The sequence below is a fragment of the Phlebotomus argentipes genome, unplaced genomic scaffold (genome assembly GCF_947086385.1).
Source record: "Phlebotomus argentipes unplaced genomic scaffold, Phlebotomus argentipes genome assembly contig_6, whole genome shotgun sequence".
In the NCBI taxonomy this organism is placed as follows: domain Eukaryota; kingdom Metazoa; phylum Arthropoda; class Insecta; order Diptera; family Psychodidae; genus Phlebotomus; species Phlebotomus argentipes.
In genome coordinates, this window is record NW_026776145.1 from 399,509 (window position 1) to 417,625 (window position 18,117).

Genomic DNA, 18,117 nt, shown 5'->3' on the forward strand with positions numbered 1-18,117 from the left:
TATGTTTTTGTTTTGATTTCTGGAAAAGGCAAGGAATTGATTGGAAGATTGGAATATTAACCTAACCACAAAAAGTTTACTTGTCATTATCTCAAAATGGAATGTACTGAAAATCCCTTGAAGAACTCACTAAATCAGTGCAATTTCATGCAGAATTTATTAGAAAGAGTGTCTGGCATTCATAATGAAGTAGTTGAACATGAGAATTTAGTGCCAAAATGTGAGACTTGCTGGAGAAACACGGATGAGTTTGGCTTCATCAAGAATCAACTCTTTCTTATAGTCCGGATCAATTTTCACTTGAAAGACGAAAGGAATCCAATTGAAGATGAAGAGAAGCTTGGAACAGATGTTTTAGAACTCGGCTCATATGATATTGTAAAGCATGAGACAGAAGATTTGATTGAAAGCACCACCTTTGTTGCTGTGGAGAATTTTCCAGACACCAGTGAAGACAAAATAGATTTCCAGACAATAGTCAAACAACAGGATTATAAGCGGCTAAAAGCCACTAAAAAGCTATACAAATGTGAATTATGCCGAGTAAAGGTATCCAAAAAATGCCATCTTGTACTCCATATGAGGAAACACATGAGAAATTGGGAAACTCCAAGGACTAAAAAGCATTCTAGATTCAATGGAGCAAAAGATAGCTCGACTAAAAAGGAAGAAGATACGAGACAGAAATGCCCATTCTGCCAGAGGATCTACAAGACAAGGCACGAGTGTCGCTTGACGGAGCACAAAGTTGCTATATTTTCGTGTGCTCACTGTTCAGAAACGTTTTCAACTTATCCCAAAATATATCTTCATCACAAAACTTACCATCCGGACAAACCTCGCCCACTTTCGCCCTTTCAATGCGATGTTTGTGGAACATTTGCTTTGCGTTTATCAGCTCTAAAGCGTCATATGAGAACACATACCGGTTACACACCTTTCATCTGCGATGTCTGCCAGAAGGGATTCCAGACCAGACCACAACTAGTTGAACACCAGCGAAAGCACATCCCAAAATCTGAGAGAGACGATAAGTACAAGTGCGATATTTGCCAGAAGAAATTCACCTTCAGGCAGTCCCTGAAGAAGCATAAACTTCTTCAGCACACAGACAACAGGAAGATCTTTCCCTGTAACATTTGCGGAGGAAAATTTATAAGTGAGACATCCTTGCAGAAACATCTAACGTCACACGTTGGAAAAGCTCCTCGAGCTCACAAGTGTGAGGAATGTGGGAGGATTTTTGAAAAGCTGAAGTACTTCAACCAACATCGGAAGATTCAGCACAAAATATTTACAGACTTGATGCTTAATGCAAAACCTAAAAAGAAGGATTAATGCTTCGGTTCCACCGTTTATTGTAATAAAATACTCTTGAAAATGACTGATTTTCTAAGTTTAATTTTTTCATGCTATTCCTGTGGAAAACTTTCGCAACGGCTGGAAAGACTGGAATAAAACTTCTTGTGTTTTTGTTTTGATTTGTGCTGTCACACATGATCCGCGATGGAAATTGCAGAAAAACCACTAAATAGGTGCAATTTCATAGGAAATTTGTGTGCAAGAATCCAAGAGATTCACCGTGAAATTCTTGAGCATGAGAGTTCGGTTCCTAAATGTGAAATATGCACAGACAACAACAATGAGTTTTCTTCCATCAAAAATCAACTCTTTCTCATCTTAAAAATAAATTTCCATATAAAAAGCGAATCCCGCGAAAGCATATCAAAGGATGAAGGACTTGACGATAACTTGAATAACAAGGAATGTGAATTGATCAAGCAAGAGACTGAGAATTTGACTGAAGACTCGTCTGAATATTGTACAAATTTTGTGGCTGTAGAAGATTATCTGGGTACCAGCAATAAGAGTGTAGCTCTGTATTCGGAAACTCCAAAAGAAATTGACACAGCACACGAAAAGCTCTTGGAAAAAATATATAAATGTGCACTATGCCAGATAAAGGTTTCTAAGAAATGCTACCTTGTCTTGCACATGAAGAAACACATTCGGAAGAGAGATGATCAAGGGTTACGTCAACAACCGAAGAAAACAAAAGATGGTCAAGGAACTTCAAAGCTCGGTGAATCCAGCAGACGAAAGTGCCCGTTTTGCAATAGGATATATAAGAGCAGGCATGAGTGTAATGTGTTCCAGCCTAAAGTAGTGAACAATTTCTCATGTGCTTACTGTCCGGAGTCTTTCTCCACATATCCCAAAATTTATTTTCATCACAAGGCTCAGCATCCGGATCATCCCAAGCCTCTGTCGCCCTTCCAGTGCGAAGTCTGTGGGAAATTCACAGTTCAATTGTCTGCATTGAGGCATCACATGAAAACCCACACTGGCTACACTCCATATGCCTGCGACGTATGTCCGAAGAGGTTTAGAACTCGTCATCAACTCACTGAACACCTGCGAAAGCACATACCGAAGGCAGAAAGGGACGATAAGTATAAATGTGACATTTGCCAGAAAAAATTCACCTTTAGACAGTCCCTGAAGAAGCACGAACGTCTTCAGCACTCGGAGACTAGGAAATTTTTCCCATGTACAATTTGTGGATGGAAATTCATCAGCGAAACATCACTGAAGAAACACCAATCAACTCATGATGGAGACGCGGTTCCTGCCTACAAATGTGACGATTGTGATCGGATTTTTGAGAAGATAAAGTACTTGAATCAACATCGAAAAATTCAGCATAACGTCTTCACCGACCTAATGTTGAACCGTAAATCGAAAAAGAGAGAATAAAAAATGAAATGCGCGATGCATAAATGATAAATTACATCCCGCTCATTGTAGTTTTGCTTTTCCTTACGAGAGGCGCAATAGTCAGTGTGGTGATGTTGAGAGTGTCGGTCAGAATTTTCGCTCCTTTTTCAGAGAGATTTCGGCTAGTATTTACGTAATTCTCGCGACAAAAAGATATAAAATTACACAATTAACACTTCATTATAAACTACTACAATGAAAAATTGCCGTCATATCCTGTAAATGACTGGAAATCTGTAAATCCCGCAGTGCTGACCGATGTGCGATTGGATTGTCTGATATCGATCGATATTATTTTGACGGCAAGTTACATTCCTAACCTACAAACATACACAGAACAGTGTTTAGGTCTGAAGGATCTACATTTTCCCGAAAATCTTTCTAATATTACATTAAACGACTCTCTTCAGTGATGTAGTGATTTTTAGTGACGTAACAAGTGTCTAGTGAAAGTAATTACGGTTGGGCGTTGACGGGAAAAATGGAGAAGAAGACCATAAAGCCTCCTCGCTTTACCACTACCTCCCGGAATGACCGGGTGGCTCAGATGACCAAGCAGGAGGAAATAATTGCCAAGAAAAAGAGGGAGCTGGTTGAAAAGCAACGTACAGCGGAATTGGCCAAGGCTATAGCGGCGGCCACGAATGAGGGTAACAAGAGCACGGATACTACAGAGACAAGGTAAATATTGATGTGACGCACAGCATTTTTCTCCTGAATAATTCACTGAAATTGCTGTTTTTCCAGCACATCTGCCACTCCTCGGAATTCATTCAATAACGATGGCTCTTTCCTCGAGAATTTCAAAAAGATCACGCAAGCGGCAAATGCCACAACTGCGCTGAACACAAAGGGCTCTGATGAGGCTCTGGGGACACAGTTGGATGACAGTCGTCATCCAACTTCGGGTAGTTGCGAGGATTCCGGTTCACATGAGAGGTATATTGGGACTATTTTCAAACTCATTTACATATTTATCATATAACTACGTATATATTATGACAAAATTCTGTCGACAGGGAGGAGAAATTTGAGAGGAGACAGAGAAAAGAGTCTCCATACAGGAGCGAATATGCTATGATGCAGAGCCAAGCTGTGGCTCAGGAGCGTCGTGAAATGGCTCAGTCCCAATCGTTTTCCTTGCAGATTCCTCCTCCGCCACCCCCCACCTGTTCCAGTTTCCCACCTATCACGGCTCCCGTCTCTGTTTCTAATGCAAAGTCTCCGCCACCCTTCTTCAATCCTAACATTCCTCCCCCTGGCGTTCTTCTGTCCACACCTCCACCCACTCCCGTTGCACCACCGGCTTTCCCACCACCCCTCCTGCACACTATCCCTCCGCCAGCACCGTTGGTGCTCAATGAGATTCCCGCCCCGAAGGCGCTCGATCTGAACGCCATTCCCAAGCCTGAGCTCAATCTGGATGTCATCAAAGTGCCTGAATTTGTAGCGGCTCCGCCGCCACCGCCTCCACCACCGCTGCCGCAATTTCTCACAGGTGAGATGCTCTTTCACTCTATTCATGTGCATATGATCAAAATTAAGGGACGGACTGGAGTAGATGTTCTCTGCTTCGTCCGTCCATCACATCAATACACATGTTTTGGTTCTACTAATGATCCATTTATCAAATCAATAACATTTAAGTGGAAATTATTTCTGTTCACATTTGGTGATATTTTTTATGTAGTTTTTTCAGACAATGAAATTATTCCGACAACCATAGACACGTTAGTCGTAATGGTAGCCGAAAATGGCGATGCCTATGAAGATAAAATACGTTCACGAAAAAATGATGTTCATTCATCACTGTGGTAATGACGACTTAAAGTCTATTCCTCTTTACAGCCTCTGCAAAAATATTATGATTATAAGATTACAAAAAAGATAAAAAACTGAGAAAATATTTATGACATGAAGAGAGTACTTCTATCTCTTAGTTTAATTGCAAAGATAATTTTCTTTTTTTTTGCCTTGTTTTCGATAAGTCCTTAATCTTAAGAGTTTTCCCATATTCTATCAGTTTCTTTTCTCTCTTTCTATGAGTATGTTTCTGTAGATTGACCAATTCAGTGCTCTTCAATTGATGTGAAATCCTAACAAGTTGTATCAGTTTATTATGCAAATTTGAAATGAAGAAAAAAAATTGTAGTGTTAATTTAAAAAGACTACAGATTGAGAAGCACTGAAGCAGAGAATGATAATTTAGTGTACAAACGCGTGAAAATACTACAGAGGACAGCTGTACTCGTACTTCTTGAATTCACGTGAATGTGTAATGTTTGAACGATTTGAATTATTTTAGTAGACAATTGGCGTCCAGCAGTTCCTCCTTGGTATTTTGCGTGCTAATGTGTTATTTATGTAAAATGTTGATGCTTTCCTCTTTGACACACCTTTTAAATATTCAGTCTCTCTTTTGCTGCCAATTTTGCAAGTTAATATAAAATATCACAAAGACCTGATTCAATTTTCATGCAACTATTTTCATTATAGTTTTCAATATAGATGTGATATATTGCAGTCCAGTATAGTTAAAGGAAGGTTCACAGAGAAGAAAATTTCTGTCTGAATTTGCTTATCGATTGCCACTTGTCACTGAAAGAAGAGTAACAAAGTAAATATCCAAATGTCGTTTGCCTTTTTCGTTGTTAATTTACTGCCAAATTGAATGCTAAATTACTTGTTGTCATATGTACGTACTACATGCAAATTGATCAAATGGATTTTCTCTCTCACTCCCTAGTAGAGACACTATGTGAAAATAGAGCGGGGAGAAGAGAGAATGAAAGTAATGTGAAAATTATGGAAATGATAATTTTCTTCTCTCTGTGTTGTGAAGGAAGAACATTGATATTCCAATTGCTTTCAGTAGTTAGAATGATGCATAAAAAATTGTGACTTTAATAAAAATCAATAGAGTTGCCATAAGCAATAAATAAAAGGATGATAAAAATAGGAATTAAGGTAGAAGACGAAGAGAAAGCTGGCAGAAAAGAACAGTCCTTGGGCCAACGTAATAGTCATTTTGACTATTTTAGATAATACTAGCAAATAAGGAGTTTTTTTTCTATTCGTTTTGAAGATAATGTTTTTGTGGCTAGATTCTAGTGGCAGGGCGCAAGAGAGGGTGAAAGAGGCAGATAAGAGAAAAAGAGAAAAGGAGATTGAGAGACAAGCAAATTGATTGTTGTTGTGTGCAGGTTTCTCTTCGACACACAGTCGGAAGCATACCAGAATTATAGGCGGAAGGTGGTTGAAGTGCGCTCGGGGCGGATGAAGGAAGTGGCGTTCAAGGAGTCCGACAAGTACGATCCAGAAGAGGTGTGCAACGATTACGAGGACGAGGAGGCGCTCAAGGAGCGCGAGCGCGCTGAGGAGGCTGAGGAATATCTTGAATACCACAGACGCTTCACGGAAATGTTCAAGCACCAAGATGATGAGGAGGATGCCCATGATTCGGATTCCGAGTATCGACGGGAGGTGAAGGAGAGGAGTTTTAACAACATGAAGCGTCGTAGTGCTGTCAATTACGATGATACAGACTCCACGGAGTCGGAACAGAGTGGTCAGAGTGGAGGATTTATGGACTCGCGAGATTTCCAGTCCATGGACAGGGCGGCTGAATTGAAGGGAGAGTCATCGGCTTCTTCATCGTCGCGAAGGCGCAAGAGAAGTCGCTGGGGTGAGAAGGTGGAGGAGTCAAAGGTGCCTTCGCCACCAGAGAGCCAGAGCAAACCCAGTCTAAGCACTGTGAGCAGGAGCAATCCGGCACTTCTGCAGTATGCACTACAGAACTTTGGCACGACTAATCTTAGTGAGGAGGACTGGAAGAAGGCAGAAGATCATTACAAAATTAATCTACTTTATCAAGATATGCTAAAGAAGCGACAAGAGATTGATAGACTGGCGAAGAAGGGCCAGTTCAAGTATGAATACGATTCCGATGAGGACATCACAGGTGGAACGTGGGAACACAAGCTGAGAATGGCAGAGATGGACGCCACAAAGGCGTGGGCTGAAGCGCTCACGAAGCAGTCAGAGGGACGTCATCATATCGGTGACTTCTTGCCGCCGGAAGAACTCAGAAAGTTCATGGAGAAATACAATGCTAAGAAGAACAATCGAGAGCCAGATATGAGTGACTACAAGGAGTACAAATTGAAGGAGGATAATATCGGTGAGCTTTTCTCTTGCTTCAATTTTTATTATAAAGATTTTTTTTCTCAAATTCGCATTCACTCTCAGGTTTCCAAATGCTGCAGAAGTTGGGTTGGAAGGAGGGTACAGGATTGGGAGCGGAGGGTCGCACTGGAATTGTCGATCCAATTAACAAGTGAGTTTTTGATTCTTCTATTTATCTATTACACGTTTAATTGTCTGGTACGTTCTATTGCAGAGCGTCCCAAAGGGAAATGAACCAGGGACTGGGTGCCAATTCCAATGCCACTCCACCCGAGGAAGAGAATGAGTACGAAGCCTACAGGCGACGAATGATGTTGGCCTATCGATTTCGGCCAAATCCACTGGTGAGTGGTTTTTTCTGTCACTCTGTAACTCTTCCGAGTAGGAAAATTGATTTAGTGGGGAAAAAATGAGGGCATTTCTTCTAAAAATTCCGCTCGAATTTGAATTTATTGAACAATCACAATTTCTCGATATTAAATCACCTTTGTTCTCATTCAATAATAATGTTATTGGACTTAAACATATCCGCAATATTATTGTTTGATGAGTCAGTTGCTGTTACTAAGAAAAATGCTAGAAAAGATTAATTGTGTGATGTTTTGCCATCACAGGATCACGAGTTGAGTTCGTCACTCTTATGAAATCCTTTATGTAAGGCATAATTTTCACACTAGTGACGTTTTAAAGAGTTCTTAGATATCATGCAAATTGATGGGATTATGTGTGTTTAACGTATTTCTTGGTAAGACAACAAAACAAAATGTGTTGATACGTCTATGTCTACGAGGTTTATACTTTAGTCAACACTTTAAAAGAAAATATCTGAAATCGTGCAAATTGCCGTATTAATTTGTAAAATTCACTGACGAAATCACACTAAGAAGTTTCAAGATCACGGAATCTAACTCTTGGTGTTTTTCACTTACAGAATAACCCACGAAGAGCTTACTACTGAATTTTTGCGTGCTCAACATCACAAGAAACTCTCGAAGGAATTGAGCTGTCGGGAGTTTTTGGAGGATTTGACAGTAATGAATGGCATAATAAACACGAAAAAGTGCACTAAAAGCTACTAGGTAATCTATAGGTTTCCTGATACATAATATCCTAACATATTTGCATATTTTATTGGAAAAAAATAAAGAAGGGCGTGAAATGAATGATATTTGATTTCCTTTATTCTTTCATCAAGTACAATGATTTGATTTTCTTGGAATTCCTATCGTGGAAGATAATCGTTTAAAGGTTTGATAGATAAGCCAATATTTATGGTGAGCGATAGCAGTGTCAAGAGATGAGAGTTGTTGATTAGGAAGGTGCCACTTTCGATGGAAATCCAGTTTTAACAGGACTAAAAGCAAGGTTGCACGTCACAAAGTTCTTTATTTCTCTGCTGGCCATCGAATGCATAGATAAAAGGGCAATTCACGCCGGTGACGACTATAGTTTTGATCCAATTCCAACAATCTTGAGATCATCAGGGTGGATATTTCTGGTGGAGAATTCTTACTTAGCACTTTGCGAGGCTTCAGTGCAAATTTCACTTGTGATGTTAATTGACGTTCAATTGTGAAATAATTTCCAAATGGCGTAAAGTTTAGCCGTTGGCTTTATCCTCATGGAACTAGTTACAGGCGATTCAGGGAGTTGGATTGGAGGTGTGTTTTGGACATAACGCCGCATCTCATTAAGACGATCACGCAAATGTGTACTTTTTACCACATTGGATCGAGACAATGATTTCAACAAACTTACCATGAAAATTCTATTTGTTGTCTGTTAATTTGTTATTAATTATTCCGAGACTATATTCCTGGGGAATTTCTGCTCATTTTAATGTGTTTAAATAAAATGATGAGGATGAAATTGAAACACTTCATAAAAATACGTCTTTTTTTCGAAATATGGGGAAGGACACAGAAGACGAAAACTGTGTTATTTCAAAGGTCAGTTCATAATAGTGGTAGTGTATAATATTTAAATTTCTACACTTTATGGTCTCTCTTGAAGGATTCACGAAGGGATCAACTAGAGTTCGTTTCGTCTCACAATCACTGTAACAATGTGTGATTCAGTTTGTTTGTCGATGAAGCCGCAGAGAGAAGAGAGAAGTGAGTGAGGTGAGAAAAACGCGAGCAGAGAGTGTAAAAGCTCTAATAAGTCCAGTAGCTGAGTGACGAAACACACTCACTGGGCTCCCATTGGAGTGACGCCAAGAGAGCTTGAAGCTAAGTATTTGCCTTCCCAATTTGCGGATCGCGACCAGCAGCCAAACTGAGGCTGTTCGTGAGGATAAAAGAGCGACTCTCACTGTCTTCGGGCTCAAACACTCAGTGAATATCTCACCTGAAGCACTTCCGTGGAAAACTCGCACGCACACGACATTTAAGCTTTTTCTCTACGCGAAGTGACTGTAAATTTGTCAAGTGATCTTTATTTGAAGCGAGTGGTTTTCTCTGGAAAAAAAAGCGAGAACCTTTCGCAAAAAGCAGCATTTGTGGCTTAGTGAGGGAATATGAGGTTTTCCTGGTGATATAAATTCAGTACAAGACTCAGTAAAAGTTGAAGTGATTCGCATTTATTGATCATTTCCGTGGCAAAGATCTCTATAGAGATGAAGGATCGTTTTAAAGTGTTTCGTGTGGGAGAGGATTCTGAACCACCATCTCAGAATGGCACGTACAGGAATGAGAGTCCAGAGGAGCCCAAAAGGATATCCGTTTGTGACATGGACGGAATCAGGAAGAAAAGTTTCGCCCAATTGACCAGGTATGTATCATTGGAGAAAGAGTACCAAGAAGTTCTAAAATTACATTCTTGGGCATCAAGATTTAACATAGTGATGTGATTCTTTTTAATACATATATCGGGGGTAGTGCAAAGTGATAGAATTATCATTGAATGCATTATGACTCTAATCAACTGCACACTTGCACGCGCTGTGAATATGAATATTCTCACCTTGTGTGCTAATGCATGATATCACCGTATCTCCATCCCATTTATTTAACTTCCTGACACTTTCTCCGTGCTTCCAGGGAGGCACTGCCCCGCCTTGACAATTACCGGATCTCCAAGAGGGCTCTCAAGAGGCCATCGCTCGGTGAACTTCATGGAGAGCTGGAGCAAAAGACGGTGAGTTTTCCCTTTATTATCTGTGACGCACAGAGATCTAATGCCAACCGCTCTGAAGCATTAAGACAGACCCTCTAATTGAACTTCCTGGAAGATTTCAGTAGACTTTTAATCGGTGTGTTGCCATAATAGCGTGCCACTAGAAACTGCCTCGAGCCAGATCGTCGCGACGGCCAGTGGCGGTGGTCAATTGATAGTCACCTTGTGATCCATCCACCCAAGAGAAAGAGAGAGCTCCAGTACCATGACGAAAGCACTGGACGTGATCTCGTGGATGATTTTTTCGGCACACGCTCATTGACAATGAGTGATAATGAACTTGTTGTCACAATTGAGGATTTACACAAATTCTTAACACATCTTTCATGCATATATTTCGCGCTCTCTTTCATTCTTTCTCCTTGCTATTATTGCTCGAACAATATCGCAGTTAAAGATAATATTCACAGAAAATCGACTGCTTCTCAATGTTATCCCATGTCAATGCGCAATTGAAGGAAAAACCAAGGGAATCAGTCTCAAGTCCACCTTAGCAATACTGCATTGTATGTGAAAATGTTATCTAAATTGTCCAATTCACACGGAAAGTAGTCAAATCTAGAAATAACCAACATAATACTCAAAAATATACCTGTAATATTTCCAATGTTTCTTTCTTCCGTTTTTCTTCGATGCAATACATATGTTGGAAAGATTTTCACACTTTGCATGAGTGAATGCCACTCCATTAGAATCTGAATAAAGAGTAGGGACATTATTCAGGTGATTTGAAGACATATTGTCATATTCATTAGTGTTGTTAGCGAATGTATAGAGAAACATTTGCGCATGGGATTTACAAGGGCCTCAGAAGTTGATGGACTGATTAAATATAGTATTATCGAGATGATAATTAGAAAAATCGTAAAATTTACCCAATGCATAATGACTTAAATACCTACAAATCAAACAAACACCTTATAAAGTTGAGAATGCTCGCAAACGTTTAAATTTTATGCTTTTTTTATGCCTTAGTTCTGACAAATTTTTAAACCACAAAAACCTCTGAATAAGTGACTGTAGAGTAGTGTAAAAACCCATTAAATTTTCTATTACACATATAATACCTTCTTTTATGCAAAGCAGAAAGAAGTGCTGGTGTTTACACTTTTACAAAAGCTAGTTTATTTAAACATCTGTTTCAGGTTTTTCAATGTATAGGGACATTTTTAATGAATTATAATCGTGACAGTAGTAAAATTTTTAGAGACTCAATGACAGAATTTCAAGTAAATTTCATGCATGAAGAGGTAATTGGCCCAAACTCCACGGGAACCGCTTAGAAGTGGTATAATTTGGTGAATTGTGGGGCAAATTATGGGAATTGATAAAGCAATAAAAACAACCCATTTTGGCTACAAGATAAGCCGATGCCGTCTACAAGATGTTTAGTTGATAACTAACAGACTGTTTTCTCTGTTTAGGATGCGCCTGATGAGGGAACTACTCCTGCCGCGGAGCACCACGGTATCAAATTGGGCTGGGTTCAGGGCGTCCTGATTCCATGCCTTCTCAACATTTGGGGTGTGATGCTCTTCTTGCGACTCACGTGGGTTGTGTCTTTGGCGGGAATTGGACAGACAATCCTCATCATCTGCATCTCCTACTTTGTGTGTTTCGTCACGACACTCTCCTTATCAGCGATTAGTACTAATGGTGAGGTGAAGGGTGGCGGAATCTACTACATCATATCTCGATCACTGGGCCCAGAATTCGGAGCATCTGTGGGCATTGTATTTGCTTTTGCAAACGCTGTGGCTGCGTCTATGAATACTATCGGTTTTTGCAGCTCCCTCAATGACCTCCTGAGTGAGTCTCTCGCACCTGTGCAATCTGACGATTAGAAAAAAGAGTTTAATTAGACATTTCTTTCATCAGGATCTTATGACATGAAGATCATCGATGGTGGGAACAATGATATTCGCATTGTTGGTGTTGTTGCTGTGCTCGTGATGATAATAATATGCGCAGTGGGGATGGACTGGGAAAGTAAGGCTCAAAACTTCCTGGTCATTATCATCCTAGTTGCTATTGTAAACTTCATAATCGGTATTATAATTGGACCGAAATCTGATCAAGAAATAGCTCAAGGATTCGTTGGCATGAGTACGTCTCTCTTCACTGAGAATTGGGGACCAGATTATCGATTTAGTGAAGGACTGGATCAGAATTTTTTCAGCGTCTTCGCTATATTCTTCCCCAGTGTGACGGGTATTCAGGCAGGCGCCAATATATCAGGCGATCTCAAGGATCCTGCCAAATCGATTCCCAAAGGAACCATGACGGCTCTCTTATTCTCTATGATATCCTACCTGACCTTCGTATTCTTTGCCGGAGCTGGTGGTCTTAGAGACGCTTCTGGTCTCATTTCTGACATCGGCCACAACGGAACTCTGGACTGTGTGGCGAATCTGGTAAGTTTTCACAAAAAAAAATTTGATCTGAGATTTGAAAAATATTTGTGTTTTCAGACTTGTCAATGGGGACTTCATAACTCTTACACCATGATGGTAAGTGCCCAGTAAAAAGCATTCGGAGTATCCTTTACTGTACGTGACCGCACAATTCCCTTGCAGCAAGTTATGTCAGCATGGTGGCCTCTGATTTATGCTGGATGTTTTGCAGCCACTCTTAGTACTGCCCTGACAAATCTCCTGTCAGTTCCACGCCTAATTCAAGCTCTAGGAATCGATAGAATCTACCCAGGTCTGATCTTCTTCTCCAAAGGCTATGGACGACATGGAGAACCATACCGAGGCTACGTTCTCACGTTTATTGTGTCAGCTAGTTTTCTTCTCATTGGTAAAATACTTTTAAATGCTTCAATCACATTCAAACAACTAATAAGATGTTGTCTTTCTTGCAGCTGAACTGAATCTCATTGCTCCCCTGATTTCTACCTTCTATCTCGCTTCATATGCTCTTATCAACTTCTGTACCTTCCATGCAGCCCTTATCAAGCCATTGGGCTGGCGACCGACATTCAGATACTACAATCAATGGGTCAGTCTCTTTGGATTCCTTCTCTGTGTGGCCATAATGTTCCTGATTGGCTGGGTGTCTTCACTCATAACGTTCGGTATCATCTTTGCCCTGTATCTCTTGGTAGTCTACAGAAAGCCAGATGTTAATTGGGGCTCATCTACGCAAGCTCAAACGTACAAAACTGCGCTTTCTTCAGCTCTTCGACTTCAAAGCATTGGAGACCACGTGAAAAACTACCATCCTCAGATTCTCGTTTTAGCGGGAAAACCTCAGCATCGACCGCCACTTATTGATCTAGCCAATCTCATTACCAAGCACAACTCCTTGATGATCGTTGGGGAGGTAATTTCGCAAAAGATGTCTTATAAATCCCGTATGACTAATATAAAGGAGGGCCAAAAGTGGCTGAAGGCACGCAAGATCAAAGCCTTCTACAATGTTGTTGAGGGATTCTCTCTTGAGGAGGGCGTGCGTGCGCTTATTCAAGCCTCTGGCTTTGGGAAGTTATCTCCCAACATCCTTCTTATGGGATACAAGAGTGACTGGAAGACTTGTAATCACGATGAGTTGATTTCTTACTTTACCGTTCTCCAGTAAGTGGTGTTTTTATGTTTTTTTTTCGTACACGCGGGACTGATAGAATAATTGTCTTTGTGTTACAGCAATGCTTTTACAAATCGTTTATCTGTGGCAATCCTGAGACTTCCGAATGGAACGGATTTCTCTCATTTAAATGTGGATATTCCCAATACTCCACATGGAGGACTCACAGCCAATAGCAGTACAGCTAATTTCAACAGTCTTGATGGTATTGTGACTGGAGAATTGCTGGCTATACGTCCTAACCGTTTCATGCATGCCGACTCCAATCTCAATCTCTCAGCTCTCGGGACGAGTACACAAAACTCCCTAACGATTCCCATGCCTCGTGAGTACCTAGAGAATGAATGATAATCAGTATTTGAAAAAAATAATCATGGCTATTTATTGTGGTCCCTCAGCTCCCATGCCTAATCAGAAAGCGTTGAGAGAGGCCATGGCGAGAAATGACATCGTTTACTCAACGAGAGGAGGTTCCTGTGTGCCTAAAGACATCCTTGACGCCATGGGAGTGTTCCAGACAAAACAGGAGAACCGCACAATTGATGTCTGGTGGCTATATGATGATGGAGGTCTCACCATGCTTCTGCCTTACATCATTTCTAGTCGCAATTCCTGGGCATCCAGCAAGATCCGTGTCTTCGCCCTCACGAATCGTCGTATGGAATTGGAACTGGAGGAGAGAAAGTGAGATTCATCCTTATTTTCCATCTTCACTGTGATATATGTGATATTTTTTCTTCAGCATGGCTAATCTACTCAACAAGCTGCGAATTGACTTCTCTTCTCTTACCATGGTGGAAGGTGTCACTGATCGGCCAAAAGACGAGACCATTAGAATGCATGAGAAAATTCTCAGTGGCTTCCTAGAGGGTCAGAGTCAAGGAGAATGTGTCATTACAGAGGGGGAGAGATCTCGCCTGCAAGAGAAGACATTCCGACAGTTGCGTCTTCGTGAAATGGTTCAGCAGCACTCCAAGAACGCCTCTCTTGTAGTCATGTCGTTGCCAATGCCACGCCAAGATACTGTATCAGCTCCCATGTACATGTCTTGGCTGGAGATCCTCACCAAGGATATGCCACCATTGCTTCTTGTGCGCGGCAATCAAACATCCGTCCTCACGTTCTACTCCTAGTGCATACATGTAGCGTCGTAAAACAGCCAAAACAACACAATTTGTCGATTTCACATTCATGTTAATTCTAGACTGAATTCAAGAGAATACAGATGCTATAGATAAATAATTAATCTACTGAGGACTTTTCTGCTCCTCGGGAGACAGACTCAACTGCTTCGGCGATGTAGAGATCAAGTTGGAATTATCGTTGGGACTTGCAGCAGAATTGGATCTTCGCTTATTTGCCGTCTCTACTCTCGCTCTGAATTCTCTTTCCTTTTCCACTCTCTCCATCTCGAGGAGATTTTTCTTCATTTCCTCCTCTTCGCGCAGACGTTCTTGCAGCTTTTCCGCTACATTCCTCTGGATCTCTTTTGCTGATTTCACCAATTTCTCAGTTTGCAGCTTTACCGGCGGCGGAGTATTCTTCCTCCTGGATCTCGATCGTGATCGAGATTTTACTCTCCTCGAACGAGAATTTGATCTCGACTTGGACTTCCCACGTGATTCTGATCTCGATCTGTAAATGATAAAAGATGGTCTAAGTAAAAGTAAGCAATAATCACAATGAGAATAAAACCTAGCTCACCTCGATCTGGACCATGTTCTGCGAGATCTATGCCGTCCTCGGCTTCGTGATCGAGACGACCATCTTGACATTGAGGAAGAAGATCGATCCCGAGATCGACGTGTGGACGCCAAACGTCTATTCTTATTTCTCGATCGTGATTTTGAGCGACTGCGCGATCGAGATCGTTCCCGAGATTTTTCCCGGGACCTCTCACGCGAACGTGAGCGACTCCTGGAGCGCCTGCGACGTGTTTTAGACTTAGAACGACTGCGCGATCTCGAGTACGATCTCGACCGACGATCATCATGCTCAGTCCTACGATGTCTGTAGTCATCGCCGTAATCGTATCCCCTGAAATATATAATAATTTTTAAATGGAATTCATGGTCAGTAGAGTAACTTATTTTACCGATATCCTCCATAACCACGTCCTCCACGATAAGATGATCTACCTCTGCCTCGAGGAAAGCGTGAATATCCTCCACCTCCACCTCTGTAAGGCTTCATCCCATCCATTCCCCCAAAATATGACGAAGGCAGACCTGGAGCAAGAGCAGGTGGGAAGAAACCGGCATATGGATACATTCCCATAGGTATGTATTCACCAGTTTCGGGATTATAAACAACCGGAAAGGCCGGCGGTTGTACAGTTTTCTTCGCTTTCTCGCTCTCTGAAAGAAAAAAAAACAGCAATTTCAGTCCATGTAAACATATCAAATCTCTTCAAGAACAGTCACCTTCCGATGATGAGGATTTCCTGGTTTTCTTCGCCTTTTTCTTCTTCCTCTTGCTCGCAGATTTCGCACTACTCTCACTGAAGACACTGTCATTTGAACTAATTGTATCAATACTAGGTGATCTGGAGCGACCTTTGACCAGCAAATCCTGTAAAATCACATCATCTCGGACCTTCTTCAGCTTCTCACGTCTTTTCTCCAGCTCCTCCTCGTGAGTGTTTTTATATCGACTCACCAATTTCTTCCTCAAATCATTTTCTGGTAGATTCTCCAATTTCTTGCTTTTTTCCTTCTTCTTCGAAGAACCTTTTTCTTCTTCCTTCTTTAACTCTACCATTTCACTTGATTTTAACTTAATTCTCTCAAATAGAGCATCCAAGAGTCGAATGCTTTCAAGTTTTCTCTGAGTTTCTAGTAATTTTTTCTCCTCAGCACGAATCTTGGCATTCAATTCGACTTCTTCCTTCTCTCGTAGCTTCTTGAGGTGCTTCTCCTTACGCCTTTCTTCGCGTTCCTTCTGTTTTTCCATCTCAATACGTTTACGTTCTTCTTCACGCTGTTTCTCACGCTCCTTCTTCTGCTCCAACGCTTTCTGTTTCTTCTTGTTTTCCTCCTCATCAGCTCTCTCCTTCGCAATCAGACGTTCTCTTATAATTCGACGTTTCTTCAGTGATGTATCACTAAGATGCTTGGTCTTATCGAACTCCACAACAATGTTGACTGCCAAGTTTTTATCTCCATCCTTACGAACGAGCTTCATGCCACGAAATTCATCCATAGTCTTTACAAAACTCAAATATTCACTGAATTGGACATACCTAGAGTGCAATCGAAGTGCATATAAGAAAATGTAGATACAATTGAATATAGAAAAATGATAAAATCCTTACCCTTCGAAGTAGACTTCGTTATCAAAGGAGAATGTTTGTGCTCCAGTGAGATGTGCCTTCATCTTTGTTCTGTACGGATCACATATGGGTATATCGACGCAGCGCACTTCTCCAAACTTCTCAAAGATCCTCTTAAATATGTTTTCACTCGGTTTTGGATTATCAGTATTTTCCATGTGACGTGGACAAAACCAAGTTATAGGTAAGTTTGATATATGAATTGTGTCTGGACGCTCGCCAGCTTTCATTTCGTCCATGTTGCGAGCATCTCGGAAAAATGTGTCCCAATCGTGGCGAGTGGGAAAATCATCTTTTGCCTCCGAACCTCGAACACGCACGTTTTCAGAGAAATTAGCTAGCTTTATCATGCGTCCATCGAGCCGGGCCAACACATTCTTCAGCTTGGCTCGATCCTCAACTTCTGCCTCCAATCTTATGAACTCTAGCGTGCTCTTGGAGACCTGCAAAAGTGAGAAAGAGTCTATGAATTATTTATACAATTCAATACCCGTGCATGACTAAAATCTACCTTGAGGACTGAGAAAGTTTCTGGCTCAATCATTGAGCGTAACTTCTCCATCACATCCCAATTAGAGATGTTCTTCCCGACTACGGCGGGTGGCAATGATACAGAAATGTTGATTCTCGCAGTAGGCTTGAGATACAAGCTGTGCGGCAGGAAAAGTGGTACACAATCGCTGACATTCCGGATCGTCTGTATATTCATTATTGCAAAATATCGCACCGTGAGGGATATATAAAAGAGAAAAGTTGGGGGACAAGACCAAAAGAAAAGCAAGAGAGGGGCTGTAGAAAGTTTCCTGCGACTGAGATATGCTAAAAGTATGGCCTAAACTTGAGAGAAAAAGATCATGAATTGTGTGACTCAATGGGTGCCGTCATGGCTTGAAGTTTTCAATGAAATTGGCAATGAGAATGCAGCGGGGAGGGTGTCAAAGCGGAATATTATTTAAGGGAACACGTTCAGCAATGGTTCTAGGGTGTTATTTGCACGTTCCTCAACATCTGGGACCGTATTTTCGCGATTTTCTCTAGACAAAATGCACTCCCGTTAC

General features: G+C 41.1%; 4 protein-coding genes across 5 annotated transcripts; 3 read left to right on the plus strand and 1 right to left on the minus strand.

Moving 5' to 3' along the window:
• The first annotated feature begins 1 nt into the window (after window position 1).
• LOC132257136 (zinc finger protein 665-like) lies at window positions 2-2,791 on the plus strand. The gene is made up of 2 exons (XM_059753918.1): window positions 2-1,336; window positions 1,505-2,791. The coding sequence occupies exons 1-2, from the start codon at window positions 97-99 to the stop codon at window positions 2,755-2,757; spliced, it is 2,493 nt and encodes an 830-aa protein (XP_059609901.1). The 5' UTR covers window positions 2-96; the 3' UTR covers window positions 2,758-2,791.
• A 50-nt stretch (window positions 2,792-2,841) lies between these two features.
• LOC132258339 (SURP and G-patch domain-containing protein 1) lies at window positions 2,842-8,121 on the plus strand. Its single transcript, XM_059755634.1, has 8 exons — window positions 2,842-3,459; window positions 3,526-3,717; window positions 3,798-4,276; window positions 4,469-4,592; window positions 5,982-6,958; window positions 7,027-7,114; window positions 7,178-7,307; window positions 7,895-8,121. Exons 1-8 carry the CDS (start codon window positions 3,260-3,262, stop codon window positions 7,919-7,921), a joined length of 2,217 nt encoding a protein of 738 aa, XP_059611617.1. The 5' UTR covers window positions 2,842-3,259; the 3' UTR covers window positions 7,922-8,121.
• A 1,159-nt stretch (window positions 8,122-9,280) lies between these two features.
• Window positions 9,281-14,974, plus strand: LOC132258279 (bumetanide-sensitive sodium-(potassium)-chloride cotransporter). Of its 2 annotated transcripts, XM_059755517.1 has the most exons (10): window positions 9,281-9,735; window positions 10,005-10,101; window positions 11,565-11,949; window positions 12,019-12,554; window positions 12,612-12,650; window positions 12,717-12,942; window positions 13,007-13,718; window positions 13,788-14,053; window positions 14,127-14,412; window positions 14,471-14,974. In XM_059755517.1, exons 1-10 carry the CDS (start codon window positions 9,581-9,583, stop codon window positions 14,859-14,861), a joined length of 3,093 nt encoding a protein of 1,030 aa, XP_059611500.1. In that variant the 5' UTR covers window positions 9,281-9,580; the 3' UTR covers window positions 14,862-14,974. The 2 variants fall into 2 exon arrangements, with proteins under 2 accessions (XP_059611500.1, XP_059611493.1); XM_059755510.1 differs by having other exon boundaries at window positions 12,019-12,650.
• Window positions 14,902-18,089, minus strand: LOC132258306 (A-kinase anchor protein 17A). The gene is made up of 6 exons (XM_059755571.1): window positions 17,571-18,089; window positions 17,042-17,502; window positions 16,152-16,969; window positions 15,824-16,085; window positions 15,433-15,765; window positions 14,902-15,363 (listed from the first exon to the last, which is right to left on the minus strand). The coding sequence occupies exons 1-6, from the start codon at window positions 17,766-17,768 to the stop codon at window positions 14,976-14,978; spliced, it is 2,460 nt and encodes an 819-aa protein (XP_059611554.1). The 5' UTR covers window positions 17,769-18,089; the 3' UTR covers window positions 14,902-14,975.
• Window positions 18,090-18,117: the final 28 nt, after the last annotated feature.

Bases quoted from the DNA above. Each gene is read 5' to 3' on its own strand.
- LOC132257136 (XM_059753918.1), top strand. From the start codon at position 97: ATGGAATGTACTGAAAATCCCTTGAAGAACTCACTAAATCAGTGCAAT. The intron at 1,337-1,504 runs AATGCTTCGGTT...ACACATGATCCG, and splicing joins AAAACCTAAAAAGAAGGATT to CGATGGAAATTGCAGAAAAA.
- LOC132258339 (XM_059755634.1), top strand. From the start codon at position 3,260: ATGGAGAAGAAGACCATAAAGCCTCCTCGCTTTACCACTACCTCCCGG. The intron at 4,277-4,468 runs GTGAGATGCTCT...TTTTTTATGTAG, and splicing joins GCTGCCGCAATTTCTCACAG to TTTTTTCAGACAATGAAATT. The intron at 7,115-7,177 runs GTGAGTTTTTGA...GTTCTATTGCAG, and splicing joins ATTGTCGATCCAATTAACAA to AGCGTCCCAAAGGGAAATGA.
- LOC132258279 (XM_059755510.1), top strand. From the start codon at position 9,581: ATGAAGGATCGTTTTAAAGTGTTTCGTGTGGGAGAGGATTCTGAACCA. The intron at 12,943-13,006 runs GTAAAATACTTT...TCTTTCTTGCAG, and splicing joins AGCTAGTTTTCTTCTCATTG to CTGAACTGAATCTCATTGCT. The intron at 13,719-13,787 runs GTAAGTGGTGTT...TTTGTGTTACAG, and splicing joins TCTTACTTTACCGTTCTCCA to CAATGCTTTTACAAATCGTT.
- LOC132258306 (XM_059755571.1), bottom strand. From the start codon at position 17,768: ATGAATATACAGACGATCCGGAATGTCAGCGATTGTGTACCACTTTTC. The intron at 16,086-16,151 runs GTGACTGTTCTT...TTTTTCTTTCAG, and splicing joins GAAATCCTCATCATCGGAAG to AGAGCGAGAAAGCGAAGAAA. The intron at 15,364-15,432 runs GTGAGCTAGGTT...TATCATTTACAG, and splicing joins AGAACATGGTCCAGATCGAG to ATCGAGATCAGAATCACGTG.